Source organism: Rhea pennata, chromosome 1 (genome assembly GCF_028389875.1).
Source record: "Rhea pennata isolate bPtePen1 chromosome 1, bPtePen1.pri, whole genome shotgun sequence".
Taxonomy (NCBI): domain Eukaryota; kingdom Metazoa; phylum Chordata; class Aves; order Rheiformes; family Rheidae; genus Rhea; species Rhea pennata.
In genome coordinates this window covers 160,459,625-160,475,383 of record NC_084663.1, presented here as the reverse complement: position 1 = coordinate 160,475,383, position 15,759 = coordinate 160,459,625, and the positions used below count along the sequence as shown (strand labels likewise).

The 15,759-nt window shown below is 36.0% G+C and overlaps 1 protein-coding gene across 1 annotated transcript in view; it reads left to right on the top strand.

The window, feature by feature from the left end:
* IPO5 (importin 5) overlaps nucleotides 1–15,759 on the top strand; it is a 43,935-nt gene that overhangs the window by 11,439 nt on the left and 16,737 nt on the right. The window contains exons 4-14 of the mRNA XM_062566837.1: nucleotides 95–197; nucleotides 427–523; nucleotides 1,591–1,695; nucleotides 4,571–4,693; nucleotides 4,799–4,919; nucleotides 8,367–8,454; nucleotides 12,000–12,106; nucleotides 14,537–14,661; nucleotides 14,751–14,840; nucleotides 14,935–15,108; nucleotides 15,335–15,553. Coding sequence (XP_062422821.1) covers nucleotides 95–197; nucleotides 427–523; nucleotides 1,591–1,695; nucleotides 4,571–4,693; nucleotides 4,799–4,919; nucleotides 8,367–8,454; nucleotides 12,000–12,106; nucleotides 14,537–14,661; nucleotides 14,751–14,840; nucleotides 14,935–15,108; nucleotides 15,335–15,553 — 1,352 coding nt within the window. The remainder of the gene's footprint in view (nucleotides 1–94; nucleotides 198–426; nucleotides 524–1,590; nucleotides 1,696–4,570; nucleotides 4,694–4,798; nucleotides 4,920–8,366; nucleotides 8,455–11,999; nucleotides 12,107–14,536; nucleotides 14,662–14,750; nucleotides 14,841–14,934; nucleotides 15,109–15,334; nucleotides 15,554–15,759) is intronic.

Below are 15,759 nucleotides of genomic sequence, written 5' to 3'. Positions count from 1 at the left end.
CTCTGCATAATTAAGACCGGAAAACAATCCGATACAGTCCAAAAGCAAATGCTAAAGTTTGCTTATCCTAAGAACTTTGTTGTCTTTAATCTAGATGAAGATGGCAACAACCAATGGCCAGAAGTTCTGAAATTCTTATTTGACTCTGTCAGTTCTCAGAATGTGGGATTACGTGAAGCTGCTTTACATATATTCTGGTAAGCTTTTAGACTTTGCTGTTTTCACTGGTTGCCAAATCAAATCTGTAAAAAATGTAAGGAACATTGTCACAACTTAAGTAATCATATATTTCATTTAATCTGTTGTATTGTGATTTATCTGATCCTACATGTGTGATTACTATCTGTAGCTAAAACAATGGAGCTTCTACTTAAGGTTAAACAAATGTGAATTTGTATTCATGTTTTGATCTTTTCTTATCCTTAGGAATTTTCCTGGGATTTTTGGGAATCAGCAGCAACATTATTTGGAGGTCATTAAACGGATGTTGGTTCAGTGTATGCAAGATCAAGAACATCCATCAGTAAGATATTTATTATCTTTTTTTTTTTCCTCTTGAGGATAGAAACAGTGCAAGTCTCAAGCATAAAGGTTGCAACATAAATACTAACCAGAGTATTGTCTGTTGCCTGGAACCTGAAACTGAGGGAGTTTGGGCTATGCCTACTGCAAAATAAGAGTCAAACCTTTTTGTGGTCCCAAGGCTAAGTGATACTGACTGGTTCACATCTGTACTGCTTAAGCCTGTCCTCTTCCCAAGCATTACTGCTAGGAAAAATCAAGCAGTAATGGTTCAAAGCAGAGCTGGGGGGGGGGGGTTAGCCAGCGATGTGGGAGGTCAGGAACTCCATGCTTCAGCTCACTTTCTGGCCTTATTGTTTAATAGTATAGATATGTTTTGTATGTCCCAGGAGTCTGGATATGTAACAGCTGCTTGAACTACTGTGCGTGCATACTTGCTGTATAGACATGAAGCAAGTCTTGCTTTTCTAAAAGGCTTCTGGATTGTTGGTTTGTGCAGAGACTTGTACTTTGAAAGTCTTTGTCTTGTTCTGGAAAATGCTAAGTAAGAGTAGAAAACCTCTCTCTGGTGTATGGATTCAGTTTGCTGCTCCTCCAGGGATTACCTTACCTTTGAAAGTTAACTGGGTAACACTTTTCAAAAGTACCATGAAGTCATGCTTTTAAAGAAGCACATTTTAAATGCTTAGATGACACTTTTTGAAAAACGAGACTGCCACTTTCATGCACATTTGAAATTGTGCATGAAATTTGAAATAAGAAGCTAAGGACACAATAGCTCTTCCTTTGTAAAACTAGAGAATGCTTGCCACCTCAGAAGAATACCATGATGAATTTTTTGGTATAATGGAGAACATAAATACAGAGGACCTTCATTACCACCTTACCTTAGTTTGAAGCAAGATGTAAAAACCAATTTTAAAAGCTATTACTATATTTCTTAGGGAAATACAAAAGGAAAATGATGATCCAAAATAGTCTCACAATGGGCATAACGTTATAAGAAGACAAATGCATGTTTTGCTACCTATTCGGTATACTTCTTTTTCCATCCTGCCTTTCTTCTAGATCAAGACACTGTCTGCTAGAGCTGCAGCTGCATTTGTGCTTGCTAATGAGCACAATCTTCCCCTTCTTAAACATTTTGCAGACTTACTGCCTGGAATCTTACAGGTAAGAAACTGCACAGATAAGCCTTTATGTGCCATTATCTGTATTGACTGTATCGGAGCATAAATTACTGGTCTGTAAACTTGTGCAGCAATACGGTTTTTTGTCAAGACCTGGGTTAGCTATATATTGGTTTGTTTAACATCAGCCATCAGCAAGATATGATGGAAACACTAATAAGGAATTTTGTAGACAAAAGCTAAGAATACATTGCTAATTGACAGGGTTTTGAAGAAAATAGTGCCAATTAATGTATGCAATGTTACCTAGATACATGAGTTAGAATTCTTTGTAAGGTATTTAACTCAAAATGACCAGCTGTTCTAATTAACAACCAGCTTGGAATATACTTTAAATTGGACTAACCTGAGATTTCATGTAGTTATCAGTAATTGGGAAATTCATTGTCCCACGCTATGCAGTATCTCTTTGATTTATTTAGAAGAAAGTGTAGATTTATTCTTGGCAGAGATTCTCAGAGTGAGAACAACAATCTGGACCAAACAATCTTGACTGCTTGATAGCAGTCAAGCTAGTAAACTAGCTACTTGCAAACAAAATGTCTTGTTATGCTTTCATATAATCTCTGAGGCTAGATTTGATTCCTTTTTACGAGGATTGGAGTTGGGCAAAAGTTGGAGTTTAACATAAGGTTGTGTACTTTCTTGGGGAAGCCTATTGTAAACTAAACCAGAGGCAGAAATTACTTGAGTTCTGAAGACTAGTGTTTCACAGTACAGGTTCTTTTCTGTATTAAGAAAAAGTGGAAATAGCTTGTTTAGGTACCTGTGATAAAGGCCATAGTGAAATTTTGGCAATTTTGAATTAGATAATATACTTCAATGTAAAGACAAACTTCTTGCTTCAGTACAGCAGGTTCTTGCTCATGGTATAAGCTATAAACCTTGTCTGTGTGCACCTTGTGGCAAGTTGAAGAAAACCTGTGCCAGGTTGACTGGCTTCTGCGATTGATGGAAATCTGCTTGACCTTATTAACAGAAACTGACAGCAATTTTTAATAGAATGAACTGAGTTTGAAAATGTGTACTGGTGTGTGTATAGGATATGTATCTTGGTGGTTTATTTGGTATTCAGTGTTTGTTGTCTGTGACTTTAGCAATGAAAATGGCATTGTTCAAAAAATCATAACTCCTTGAGAGGACCTTCATGAGTAGGAGTGAGGCAGGATTTGGGGTGGGCATGCCATTTGTCTTGATGCTCAGTAATTAAATAGTGTGCTGTTTTTAGACTTTAGACTAACAACCCACTTTAAATGTGTGATACAAGTCTCAAAGCTACTATTTTAGGCTGTAAAAGCGTATGTTAAACACTGCGTTATTGCACTTGGCTTATATTTTCAAGCTTTATTTTTCAACTGTAGGGCATGGGATTATGCTGTAAAATCTGTCTTAAAATATTTATTGCAGGAAGGACTAGATTATCTGGCTGTGGTAACACAAGATGGATATGTAGATCTGAGTTTATAAATAGGAGATGTGGTGTGTTAGAATAGTGAGTGACCTTTGGAGTCAGTTGGATAGTTGGATACTTTTTTTTTTTTTTTTTTTTTTTTTTTTTTTTTTTTTTGTTACTGTTGAAGTTCATTTTGTTAGTGTATTGGAGAGGTAAAAAAGCTAAAATTAAAATTCTGACTTAGCAATTCCTTTTTTCAGTTAAATTTCTATAATGGTTGTGCTAGTAGTTCTGCTTTCAGAATACCTAGTAGGAAACTTGCATCTAAGACATTTAACTTGCAATTGAAGGAAAAGCAGTTCAGCTGACTTTTGCTACTGTCCGTGTTCACTACTGTTAAACTGCCACTGCCTCTTGAAGCTCACTGTTCATTTGGAACCTATTGCTTCAGAAACAAAGACTAAAAATAGCAGTGTCTTGCTTTAACACACTGTCAAAGTTGAAATTCTGTATTTTATACAGACTGTAAAGAAACTGCCAGTAAACATTACATTATGATTTGCTGGGACTGGAGGAAGAATGGTAATAGTTAAGCAAGAAGATTTTAACAAAGATACAAGAGACTGTCAGAATAGTTCTGATACTAGAAGGTGCTTCTGTTTTAGAAGTGAAAGTGTGGGCCAATCAAGTGGCATTATCAGAAGTCTAGATTCAAGATGAAAGTATTAAAAGCAACTAGTAACTTGCTTTTAAAGATATCTTATTGATAAAATTTCCTTTCAAAACCCAAAGGTGTTTTTAAAGACTTTTTTTATTTATTTTTTTATACTGTCCTTTGGGGTTTGGGGTTTTCCTGTCCTACTTCTAGAAGAATTTTAACATCACTGAATAACTTTGTGTTGTTGTAGTACTAGAGTATTAAATCTGGTCAGTTAAAAATAAGTTTTAAATTACTTTTCAGAATGTGGCTATGGGTTAGGAGAGATATTTGCAAAATCTTGATTTCTTTTCTTGCATCCTGTGACTGAAAGCTGAAAAATCCACATTAATTTATCTGGAAAAAATAAGAATGATTAAGACTTGATGTTCCTGGTGTTTGTAAGCTTAAGGCATTCAAAGCAGTTCTCACTTATCAGTGAGAAAGGAGTTAGACCAATTTTTTTTTTGACAGATTTATTTTGAATTGTTCTTTATTGAAAATGCTTTTTGAAGCTGTACTTGTCAAAATATAGTGTGGTTTTCTTGCATGCTAGCACCTCTAATTTGTGACCTTAATTTTTACTGAGTGTTTGTCTACTGTGTTAAGTTTAAATTAATACTGATCAGAATTGAAGGCATGCAACAGTATAAGCATAAAACTTACTTCCAGAAAGCTTCTTTTTTGACCACTCTGTATTAGCGCTTTGTAGTTCCATTCATAGCGTTATTTGCTTTTTTATTTAATCTTCATCATTTCTCTTTATAGGCTGTAAATGATTCCTGCTACCAAAATGATGATTCTGTCCTGAAGTCTCTTGTAGAAATTGCAGATTCTGTTCCCAAGTATTTACGACCACACCTAGAACCTACATTGCAACTAAGTCTGAAAGTAAGCGTATGAACTTAAAAATCACAGCTTTTTTTTTTTTTTTTTTTTTTTTTTTTAATCCTGAAATCTTTGTTCTAACCATTTTGCTCTGATTGTCTGGATTAGCTGTGTGCAGATGCCAGTCTCAGTAACATGCAGCGTCAATTGGCACTTGAAGTAATTGTGACCTTGTCAGAAACTGCTGCTGCTATGCTGAGGAGACACACAAACATTGTTGCACAAGCCAGTAAGTATTGTACTCATTTTCTTTGTATAAATGTTTTGTTTTCCTTTACAATGTTAAACTGATATTGCAGGTGTTAAGTAGCAGAACCATGTATAACTTTGAGTTTGCTGGTGCTGATAACTTCTAGCAACATTTTGAATTGGATTTTCTTATGGAGAAAGCCTTTTCTTATTATGACTCTTCATAAATTAATCTGTGCTTATGCAGCCACCAGCAATTTGCATAAAATTACAGTGGACTCTTCAGTAGGTGTTTCCAAGGAAAATACTAGTTTCATGCTTTTCTGCTGGCTTTGGAAATTTGGACTGTAAAGAAAGGTTGGTGCATTTAGTGCTGAAGTCCTACGTTTAAAGTTTGGTATGTAGGCCAGATATTCTGTGGTGCTGGCAACTCTGGAGACTGAAGGAATTCAGCACGCATGTTGAGCTTCAGCGTTGAGTTAAAGCTGTGAGTTAGAAAATTAGATGCTTATATAAATACTTAGAGACTAGTTAGTCTTATTTAAAATGTAGACTGTGAATCCTTTGAAGAGGCTTCTTTTCTTTTAATTATGCAATATCCTTTAAGATGCTAAAAATAACTTTGTCTTCTGGACTGCCCCAGCAGCAGTGCTTTTAACTGGCCTACACACTTTTTAAAATCCCTTTTTAAGAGCAGATCAGGGTACTGACACAGCAGTGTGGCCTGCCCTTTGGAAGGATTCACTTCCCTTCCCTCTTATCCCTTAGCCACATTTATGTTTGTCAAGATATTTGTTTGTTTTCTGAAACATAAAGGCAACCTTGTTTTGTGCTCCTGCAGTTTTGAAAACTTTAGCAAAATACTCGAAAGCCTACTGACCATTTTGTATGTATGTTTAAAAGCAATCAAAAGGCTGATTAATTTTACTCATGTTTGGATGGGGGAAAGTTGTGGATAGGTAGGCCTTTGATAAAGCAATTGTTAAAACTATTGGAGAGTAATGTAAGTTTAAGCCATTCAAAGCTGTTTTCATGTAATAGTGAGAAAGGAGTGAGTTAGGCTGGTTTTCCTTCTTTCTGGCAGAATTATTTTGACATTTTTATTGAAAATGATGGAATTGTCTCTTTGGCTTGAATATGTTTAAACTATTAATTAGAGGTTTTGTGTCCTTGTAGAATACATGATGTTTTAAAATTTGTAAATGGTTACAATACTGTACGTTCACTTGCAGTTTGTCATGAATATTAACACTTACCACTTGCTGACTGTCCCCTACTTTCTTCATTACAAGCTTCTTATCTGGTCAGGCAGCACAGTAGTACCTTATTATCTGTTTAAAATATATTACTTCTTTATTGGGATGCTAGTTGCTGATTGGGAATGGAATATTTGTGTTGAGATAATGTACTAGAATTGTACTAGGCATTGAGTGGGAATGAAATGCCTTTGGTTTGCAACCCACCTTAAAATCACTCTTAAAATTGAGCAATCACTAAAGTAAAAAGCTGGTTTTGCAGAGTTGTTAAAGCAGTTATGTTTGGAGAAAAATAGAACGGTAACCAAAAAGGATGGGTTCTGTCTTGTTTTTGTGTTTATGTTTAAAAGCTGTTAGATCACTTAATTTTCACAGCTGCAATCAAGTCTTAAGCAAAAACGTTATCTAAGGTGTTTTTTGCTAAACCTGATGCTGATCTAGAAGCAAGTCTGTATCTTGTGTACCTGTTCTCTCCCCAGAAATATGATTTAGGTTCAGACTTCCCTCCTTGAGCTCAATATTTAAGATATCAGGGCGGTTTATTGTTCTGTCCCTAGAAGTCAGAGTGGCAGCCCAGCTTTAGGCTGTTGTTTAGTTCTGTCTCTAGAAAATGGCTGGTCACAACATACTCAGACAGTAAGCGAAAGTTAGTGGCTTTGTCCTTAACTTGATTATAAACAAGTCTATATGTTGTTACTAGTGAAATTGTGAAGGCCTTCTGGAACAATGCAGGAACTTTAACACGCAACTCTTTAAACACAGCTTCTTTGGAAACTATTGACAACCATGTTGATACTAACCATAAAGAAACTATTTCGAAGCTGCTGCTGGTTCTAGATGTGATAGCTTTGGGTGACTCTGCTTCCAGCCCAACTTCTTGGCACTAATGGATGCTGTGATGTGGGTTTTTGGAGTCTCAAGAGTATGTAGCAGATTGTGGTAGACTTTTTTTTTTTTTTTTTTTTTTTTGGAAATTATTTTCAATGACAAGTATAAGAGATCTGGTATCACACTAAGGACTTGATAGTGTCCATTAAGTTATCTTGATATGTATATAAAATCACTTCTTGAAACCTGTTGCAGCCATGGTATAATAACCACATCAAGCAGTTTGATCTTTTCTCGATAATTATCGCACAATGTTGTCAGTTAGTAGTATTTTCTTTCATCTTTGGTTGATAAGAAGTTTCTCACCAGTCTAGGAGAATGGTAATGCTGAGTTTGCTTAGGATTGTACCTTTTTCTAGATTATATTAATATAAGTGATTAGTTGCAGTATACCTCACCAGTTGCAGTAAACCTCAGCGGCAGCACTGACTACTGTATGCACACTAGTTTTTGAGGTAGGTTTCTGAACACTTAACAACAATGCTTGTTTTCAAGGCATGCTGTAGACTATCCCCTAAAAAAATGTTAAAGCTCGAAAATTGAATGTTTGACTGAAAACTTGTTTGTAGTGCAAAGTGAAGCTTTTTGTGTGAATGCTTTTGACTTCAAGAGAATGCTCTGAGCAGCTAGTGTGATATGAAGTAAAGACCACAGTACCTCTACTTCTCGCTGAAAGTGCAAGGATTGCTTTTCAGCTTTTGGCTTCTGAAATACACAGGAATGGGCACCTGCCTGTTCCTAAAGTAGACAACAGTACAAAACCACTGCTGTGAGAACAATTCAGAAAACTAGATCTTGTTTATTGCGTGGTACTTGGATATTGTGATAAAGACTGTAAAAAGCCTGTGGAAAGATTTGTATTGAGCAGAGCAGACAGATCAAATCTGCAGAGATAGAAGTAGAAAACAGATGGATTGTGTGCAAGGGTATTTTTTTGTTTTTAAGTCATGAAGCTATTACAATGTATGAAGGAATGTGTCTCATTCTAAACTATTACTACTTATAAACATGAGACTTTATGCCAAGTGATCGCTGTACATCTAACAGTAAAGTTCATCATGTTAGTCAAAACTCATCATGAGTCTTGGTAAGAAAAACATTCAGGGTTTTTTGTTACTTGCGGTTTATTTTTAATTGACTTGAATGTTCAGAAACTACTCCTCTAAATAACTATTCTGAATTATTGTATGATGTGATTTGACAGATAGGTATCAGACAGACTTTACTATTGGAAGAAGGTTATGGATTTTTTTTTTTTTTTTGAAGGGAGAAGAACTTAAAACTTAGGCTTGCTATCTGAGAATCTATTGTAAGAAAGTAACCTGAATTAATTTTTTTTTCAGTTCCTCAGATGTTAGCAATGATGGTTGACTTAGAAGAAGACGAAGATTGGGCAAATGCAGATGAGCTTGAAGATGATGATTTTGACAGGTAATAGTGAAAGTAGTTGTTTCAATATGCTATGAAGACTGCATGGCTAAGGGCAGTTTGTTAATGCAGGATGCAAACAATTGCTTTTGCTTTACTCCGTTACTTTAACTCCTCTAATTTTGCTTCCCCCAATCAAGAGCAATACATACGACTGTTCCTAGACACTAGGAGTGAAAATTAAAAACATAGTATGAGTTGATACCATAAGTAACAAAGTTAATATAAGTGATTTGGAATTATAAATAGCCACACCTGTTTTCAAGCGTAGTTTATATGTAGGTTATTTGGGTACTGTTTAACCCTCTCGGTTTAACTCCTTCGTTATTTATATATTGCTGTAGTTCCACAACCTGCCTGTCTACTTGCCTATTGTTTCCATTGCTTTAACTTTTCAAAATTTTGTTGCTTCTGTAATTTGTTACTTAGTTCAGAAGTCATTGCTCCTAACCTTTTTAAATACAGGACATAGCCTGAAGTAGCTGGAACCAAAACTGAAAGATGCTGACCTGTTTAGTCTCTTCATATGCTAGGTCTATGCCCTTGTAGTGTTAAAGGTGCCTATCTTTGAAAGGACAGCAGAATGCATAGTGGACTTGTTTGCTGGTCATCTAACTCATAACATTGTCAATTTTTCTATTATTTTAAATCCATTAATATGTCTACTGTTAGCTTATCCTGTTGCATCTAGGTGAGAAACATCTACTAAAGAGATCCAGTCTTTCTTTGATCTGTTCATCCCTGGCTGCTTGTAGCTTTCTGTGGCTTTTCACTAGAATAATAGTGGTTTGTCTGCAGCATCCTCTTATGTCTGCTTTTGTCCAAATACAGATAGAATTAAATACGAAATAATGAGGTAGCTATCCCCACTTTTCTGTAAAGACACCGATGTTCATTTAACAGTCTTGACATTTTTTTGCCACATCTAGAGTGGCATCCTTAATACTCAGATGTAATTAATTAGCATTTCAGAACCGTGCGTTACAGAGGGCACTAAAATTTTACCAAATGCATGAAGGAGAAGAGTATCATGAAAGAGGAATATTGAGGGGAAAATAAACTTTTCATTCACGTTGCCTTACTAATGAGTGATTGAACAAGTATCAATTGTGTAACTTTTCCTTCTCTGAAGCAGTTTCCCAAGCTCGGTCTTGCATACTTTTATATACATTTGTCTGGAAATACGTCCTGCTCTGTCTTGCAAATCCTTCTCTCCCCCCCCCCCCCCCCCCCCCCCCCCCCATTACTTAAAGTAGCAGTCTGATTTGAAATCTTCAAAAGAAGACAGACTATGGAAAAGTTTTTGATTTGCCACTGAACTACGTAGTGATTTCTACCAGATATCAGGCATGTAAAGGCATTTTGCATAGGAATTTATGAAGGAGCCTGTTTTAATCTCTGCTTGACTTGGAACAAATTTTTTTTGTTCCTCTTGATTATTGAAGTCAAAGAAAACTCTTCCCCTCTTCCCCCGTGATAGACTGGACCCTTTTGACCTGTTTTCTTCCCTTAACTTTGTTTTTGCCACATAGGTAGAACGATTGGGCCACTGCATTCGGATTTGTCAGTGTTTTAATCTTTTCAGATAAATTTTGAGGGGAAATAATATATTTCTTGAGTTAAGCAGTGGGGGACTTAAAAATTTTATCAGTCTTTTGAGGTATAGAAATCTATCCAGATAACCTGTTTAAGGCAGCTTAGTACTCTATCATCCCCATGAGGCATGCCAATTTCTTGTTAGCATAGTAAGGTTGCTCCTCTAAACACAAGTTAGCTTCCTGTTGTTTTCCCCATGGAGATTTATTATTATTATTATTATTATTATAAATTGCAGGTAAAGTGAGCAAAGACAAGAAAACAGGTTGTGCTCAGCAAACTTAGCCGAAGGGAAAAGCTTAGCTTCTCTGACCCTAGGAATTAAGGCTCAAACACAAATACTGTATACCAGGTAGTCTCTGGTGACTGAGCTTGTAGTCTTAGTTTATTCTTCAACAGATTATGTCCATGTTATTTGTTTCCCACAACTGCAGATCATCTTTGTGGAGCAGTGTTCATTAGCTCATGTGCATGCTATACTTTTCTTGCGCTTGCATCTTCATAGCTGTGGAAGAATTTTGAGATTTTGTGTAGTTCCAGGAGCAGGCTAATAATTTTCAGGCTGTAGCCTGGTTCAAGTGCGCTTGGTCTGAGCAAGGGGGATATGAGTCAGCCTACACATGTACACACACAATCGGAATGTTTCAGTGTTTCTAGTTTCGTGCTAGTCTGACTTCATAGAGCAATGAAATCTTAAAGCAGGAAGAAATTAATCCAACTTCCTCATCCCCTGGCAATGTCAAGAAAATGTTGCAGGGATGTATGTGATCACTCAAAGTTCTTTATTTCCTCAAGTTGAATGTATGAGTTAATGGTGAAAGGAAAGAACTCAAGGAATGTCAATTCAGATGAGAGCTGCCATTATTATTATTATTATTTTTTTTTTTTTAAGTTTGCTGCAGTGAAAATCTTCTGCACTCATGCTCTGTTTTCCTGCTGGTGCTGGTTCTGTTTGTTTGAACATGATTAATTTGTATCTCTGAAGAACCAAATATAATATTGTGGGTATCTCTGTGTAAACACCTTTGTCCACAGCATGTAAATTTCTGGACTAGTTAAGATTTGTAATGAGACTTGGAGATTCAGGCCTCTATTTGAAGACCTCTATTCTGATGACGTTGATTGATGCTTGAAAGAAGAGAGAGATTCATCAGTTTCTGAAAACTGTTACTTGTTTTTTCCATTAGCATGGGTGTTCAGGATGTACTGTAATAACCTTAATCTATTACACTGTAGATCATACCCAGAGTGTAACGACCCACAGTAGTTAGCTGTGTCCTGGAAACTTTTTCCCCGTTTTCTACAGGGAACAATTCTATTGGGTGGAGCAAATCACTTTACACAGATAATGTTTGGCTATTCTCAGTTCTGGAACTGGCTGCAAGTCACAGATTCCTCACCTAGATCGAATGTTTTCTGCCTGAGTCACTAGTAAGAAGAACATGCTACTAGAGTACTGGTACTGCAGCCTCACAAAAAAAGTCTGTTAAATGCTAAAGCTTGAATTCTACTGATTCGCTTGATCTATAGCAACTCTGAACAGTCATGTGTGTTCTTAAGACTTTTGTACAAAATATCCTGGCCAGAATTACTGCTTAATTGACTGCAGTTTTAATATATTGCTTTCTAAATACATGCAATCATTGTAAAATTCTTTCCATACCTTCAGTGCTAGTTTGGCCCAAGTTCCTCTGGTATTAGGCTTCAGCATTTATTATTTGTAGCACATTGAATAAGTGGAGCCTTGAGTGTAAATCAGTATTTTGTAACTCAAGCTGATATGTATGTGTTTTAGATTTGGGCATGCTTTATTTACTTATAGAGGATCATATATATTCAGATGGTAAAAGTTTGAAGGACTAGAACTGCAAGAAAGGCACTTCTGTACCCTGTTGAACTGTTAGATTTATTGTAGGTATCAAACCATTGATATTTTTCTAACTGATATTTAGCAATGCAGTTGCTGGTGAGAGTGCATTGGACAGGATGGCATGTGGCCTTGGAGGAAAACTTGTTTTACCTATGATTAAAGAACATATTATGCAAATGCTTCAGAATCGTAAGTAATTGTAAATTTTTACAATTCTAGCTTTTCCAAAAATGTTGATAACTTAAAGCTTCCTGTTCAGTTAAGTAACTTTTTTTGACACTTCTTTAGATTTCAGTATCAAGAACTGTAAATGCTGTAGAGATAAAGTTTAGACCTTTTAGAAAGAGATTTATTAAACTTGTATACAGCATATAAAACTTTTTTTTTCTACAGCATGGACAAGTAAACAAAAATGTCAAACCCCAAACTAGTTTTTAACCTTGCTGTCTGAAAATTAAATGTAAATAAGGGAAGACTTTCTCTTATTTAGGAGTATTCTCTCTAACTCATTGTACGGCACCCCATAGTACCCTTAAGTGTGCCTAAACTACTACTATTTACACTATAGTTCAGATTTTTTTTTCTTCTTCAGCAATGCTGCATTTAAGTCAAGCATTAATATGTCACAGTCCATAGAGGAGAATTTGTTTCTCCTGGAATTTGACACATCACAATACAGTGGAACTCTGTGGTGGGCTGGCTATGTTTCTGGTATGCTGATTCTAATACTTGGCTCATGAGAACATTCCATATATTCTTATCAGTTGCTCTGAACTCTTCATTTTCTCTTCAAATACCTATGTAATGATCGCTTAAACAAGCGTTCAGACAAACATTGTGTTTGTTGCATGCACTTTCAAGTGACCTGTGCTTTGGGCTTTCAAAATAGAAGGTAATGCAGATCTTTTTTTTTTTTTTTTTTTTTTTTTTTTCCTACTTTAATGGTTTAAAATTCAGTCTGAAAAAACTGTTATGTTAGATGTGGAATATCAGGCTACTTAAGGAAGGTACCAGCTGCAAAGCTTAAATGTTCATTAAGTCTGCCTGGAAATAAATTTTTTCAGTGAATAAAACTTTTATTTTGGAGGCTGATTAATCTGCTAATTCAATATTCATATCCTGAAGGTTAGCAAATATCTAGTTTTGTAGTACCCACAGAAAGTTGCAGAGTTAATGGCCCTAAACCCTGTCTCGTGTGAAGAGATGAAATCACACAGGCGATGAGTCTGTTTTCTTGTTTTCATCAGCACTTTCCCTAAACAGTAGTAATCCTTGGAAAAAGGAGATGCAATAGGCATTTTTTGGTCAGAGGTTCTCACTGGTAGGGAGCTGAAGGGGAAAAAATGAGGACATTTAGATTAAAATGTTTTTTTTAAAAAAAAAACAAAACTGAAACTGTCAGTTTACTGTCACAAAAAGACTGAATTGCACTAATGAAATGTCATGTCTCTTGCTACTTCCCTTCTTGTAACCCCACAACTTTTTTCACAAATGTTTATTGGAATAATAATTTAAAATCTCCTTTTTTTGGTTATGGGTAAGTCAGATGGTCCAAACATGATCGGATTTCATTTTCTAGTACTGCTAGCAGGTAATTCAGACTTTAAATTAATGGCAATATAGTGAGAGCAGTAAGAGGTACAGGGTTAATTAGGAGCAACCAGTGAACTTAAAGCAGCAAGTTTAACTGCTGCTTCACTGCACCTTCTATCAAGATGATACTTTTATCTCCTTCTGATCAAACAAAAGCTTGAGTGTGAGGATTCTCATACTGTGAACCGTGGTGTTCTACATTCCAGGGATTTAATACATTACTAACAATAGTGAAATCTTGTGTTATTTTGGAGAAAAAGTTCAGTTACCTGTCTTTCCCACAGGGTGTTTGATAAGCTTGTTTTCGTTTTCCTTTTTTTCCCCCTCTGTAATCTCCATAGTTCTAGCACAGAGGAAGACTGTTGCAAATCACAGCTATTTGCTTGCTTCCCTAGCCTAAAGAAAAGGAGAAAAAGGAAAGGGGCATGGAAGAATTTCAACAATTTCAACCCACTAGTCCAATCATGTAATAGGACTAAAAAAAAAATCTTGCCTCTCTAAATGGAATATTCATTTCTTAAATAATTTTGATGAATCTTCTGAGCAGTTTAGTTCTGATTAATTTAATGCTTTAAATTTAGATATTGTTTGCTCCTCTATATTTCTCTTCCCAGCCCCTCCTCCCCAAAAGAGGAAGCTAAACTGTTCTGATTACCATTCTGATAGTAGGAATGCTGTTCTGATACTGTTGTGTGGGGGAAGAGGGAAAAAAATTATCTTAATGTTTCCCTGCTTAGTTCATTTAATTAAAATGCAATTCCCAGATGTTAGTACAAGATGCATACTTGTGTCACCAATTTAGAACTTTCCTCTAGGTTTGAATTTGGCCTAGATTAGATAACCAAATTGTTTTGTGCACCACTGGATTTTTGCATGAGGAAAAGTGAAAAGTATCTAACAAATCAAGTTGACTAATCAATTCTTCTTCCCTTCCCTCCCATCCTCTACCCCCAAATAAGTGATTTTTGTATATTGTGCTTTGTAGCTTCCAAAATTATGATTTTGTTGTTGTTGTGTCTTCTGTAGCTGACTGGAAGTACAGGCATGCTGGCTTGATGGCGCTCTCAGCCATTGGGGAAGGTTGCCACCAACAGATGGAAGGAATTTTAAACGAGATAGTTAATTTTGTTTTGCTATTTCTTCAGGATCCTGTGAGTCTAATTCAGTTAATTATAACAAAATGTTTTCACTTCTGTTGTCTTGACTACTTGTTAACTATTTGCTGGAATTATCTTTTCAGCATCCGAGGGTAAGATACGCAGCTTGTAATGCTATTGGACAAATGGCAACAGACTTTGCACCTGGTTTCCAAAAGAAGTTTCATGAGAAGGCAAGTTGTAGATCAGTAGGAAAAAAGTGATAGAAACGTCCCATTCAGAAACTTTTTTTTTTTTTTTATCTGAAAATAAACTTTTCTGTTGCAGGTGATAGCAGCTCTTTTGCAAACCATGGAAGACCAAGGCAACCAGCGTGTTCAAGCCCATGCAGCTGCAGCGCTCATAAACTTCACTGAAGATTGTCCCAAGTCACTGCTTATTCCGTATTTGGATAACCTAGTGAAGCATCTTCATTCCACTATGGTGATAAAATTACAGGAGGTATAACATACTGAATGAGTCACTTTGGGGGGGGTTATTTGTCACATACATGAAGTCTCTGTAAGCTGAACTTAGCGTCTGAAATAAACCAGTAGATATATCTGCTGGTATTATTACCAACTGACAAGAGTTAAGACTCACATAATAGCAGAATTTTAGGTGTGGCTTGCTTTTGAGTAAAAGTTTATACTTTAGAAATATAATCCTTTCTTTCTCTCTCTCCAAGTTGATACAGAAAGGTACTAAGCTAGTTTTGGAGCAAGTTGTGACTTCAATTGCATCAGTTGCAGATACAGCAGAGGAGAAGTTTGTTCCCTACTATGACTTATTTATGCCCTCTTTAAAACACATTGTTGAGAATGCTGTTCAGAAGGAACTAAGACTTTTACGAGGAAAAACTATTGAATGCATCAGCCTAATTGGTCTTGCTGTTGGTAAAGAAAAGGTAAGCTGAGGTCTCATCTGACTGCCTAAATATGTTTTAAAGTACCCTTGTTTTCTTCGGTGAAAGTATTGAATTATTGTTGTGTTCACTTGTTGAATATCTAGATGTGTTGTCACTGGTTTCCATGTTTCTATTCCCTTTTTTATTTCTGAGATAACTATCTTGCTGTTTAGATTCAAAAATTCAGAATAGAAGCCTATTATAAA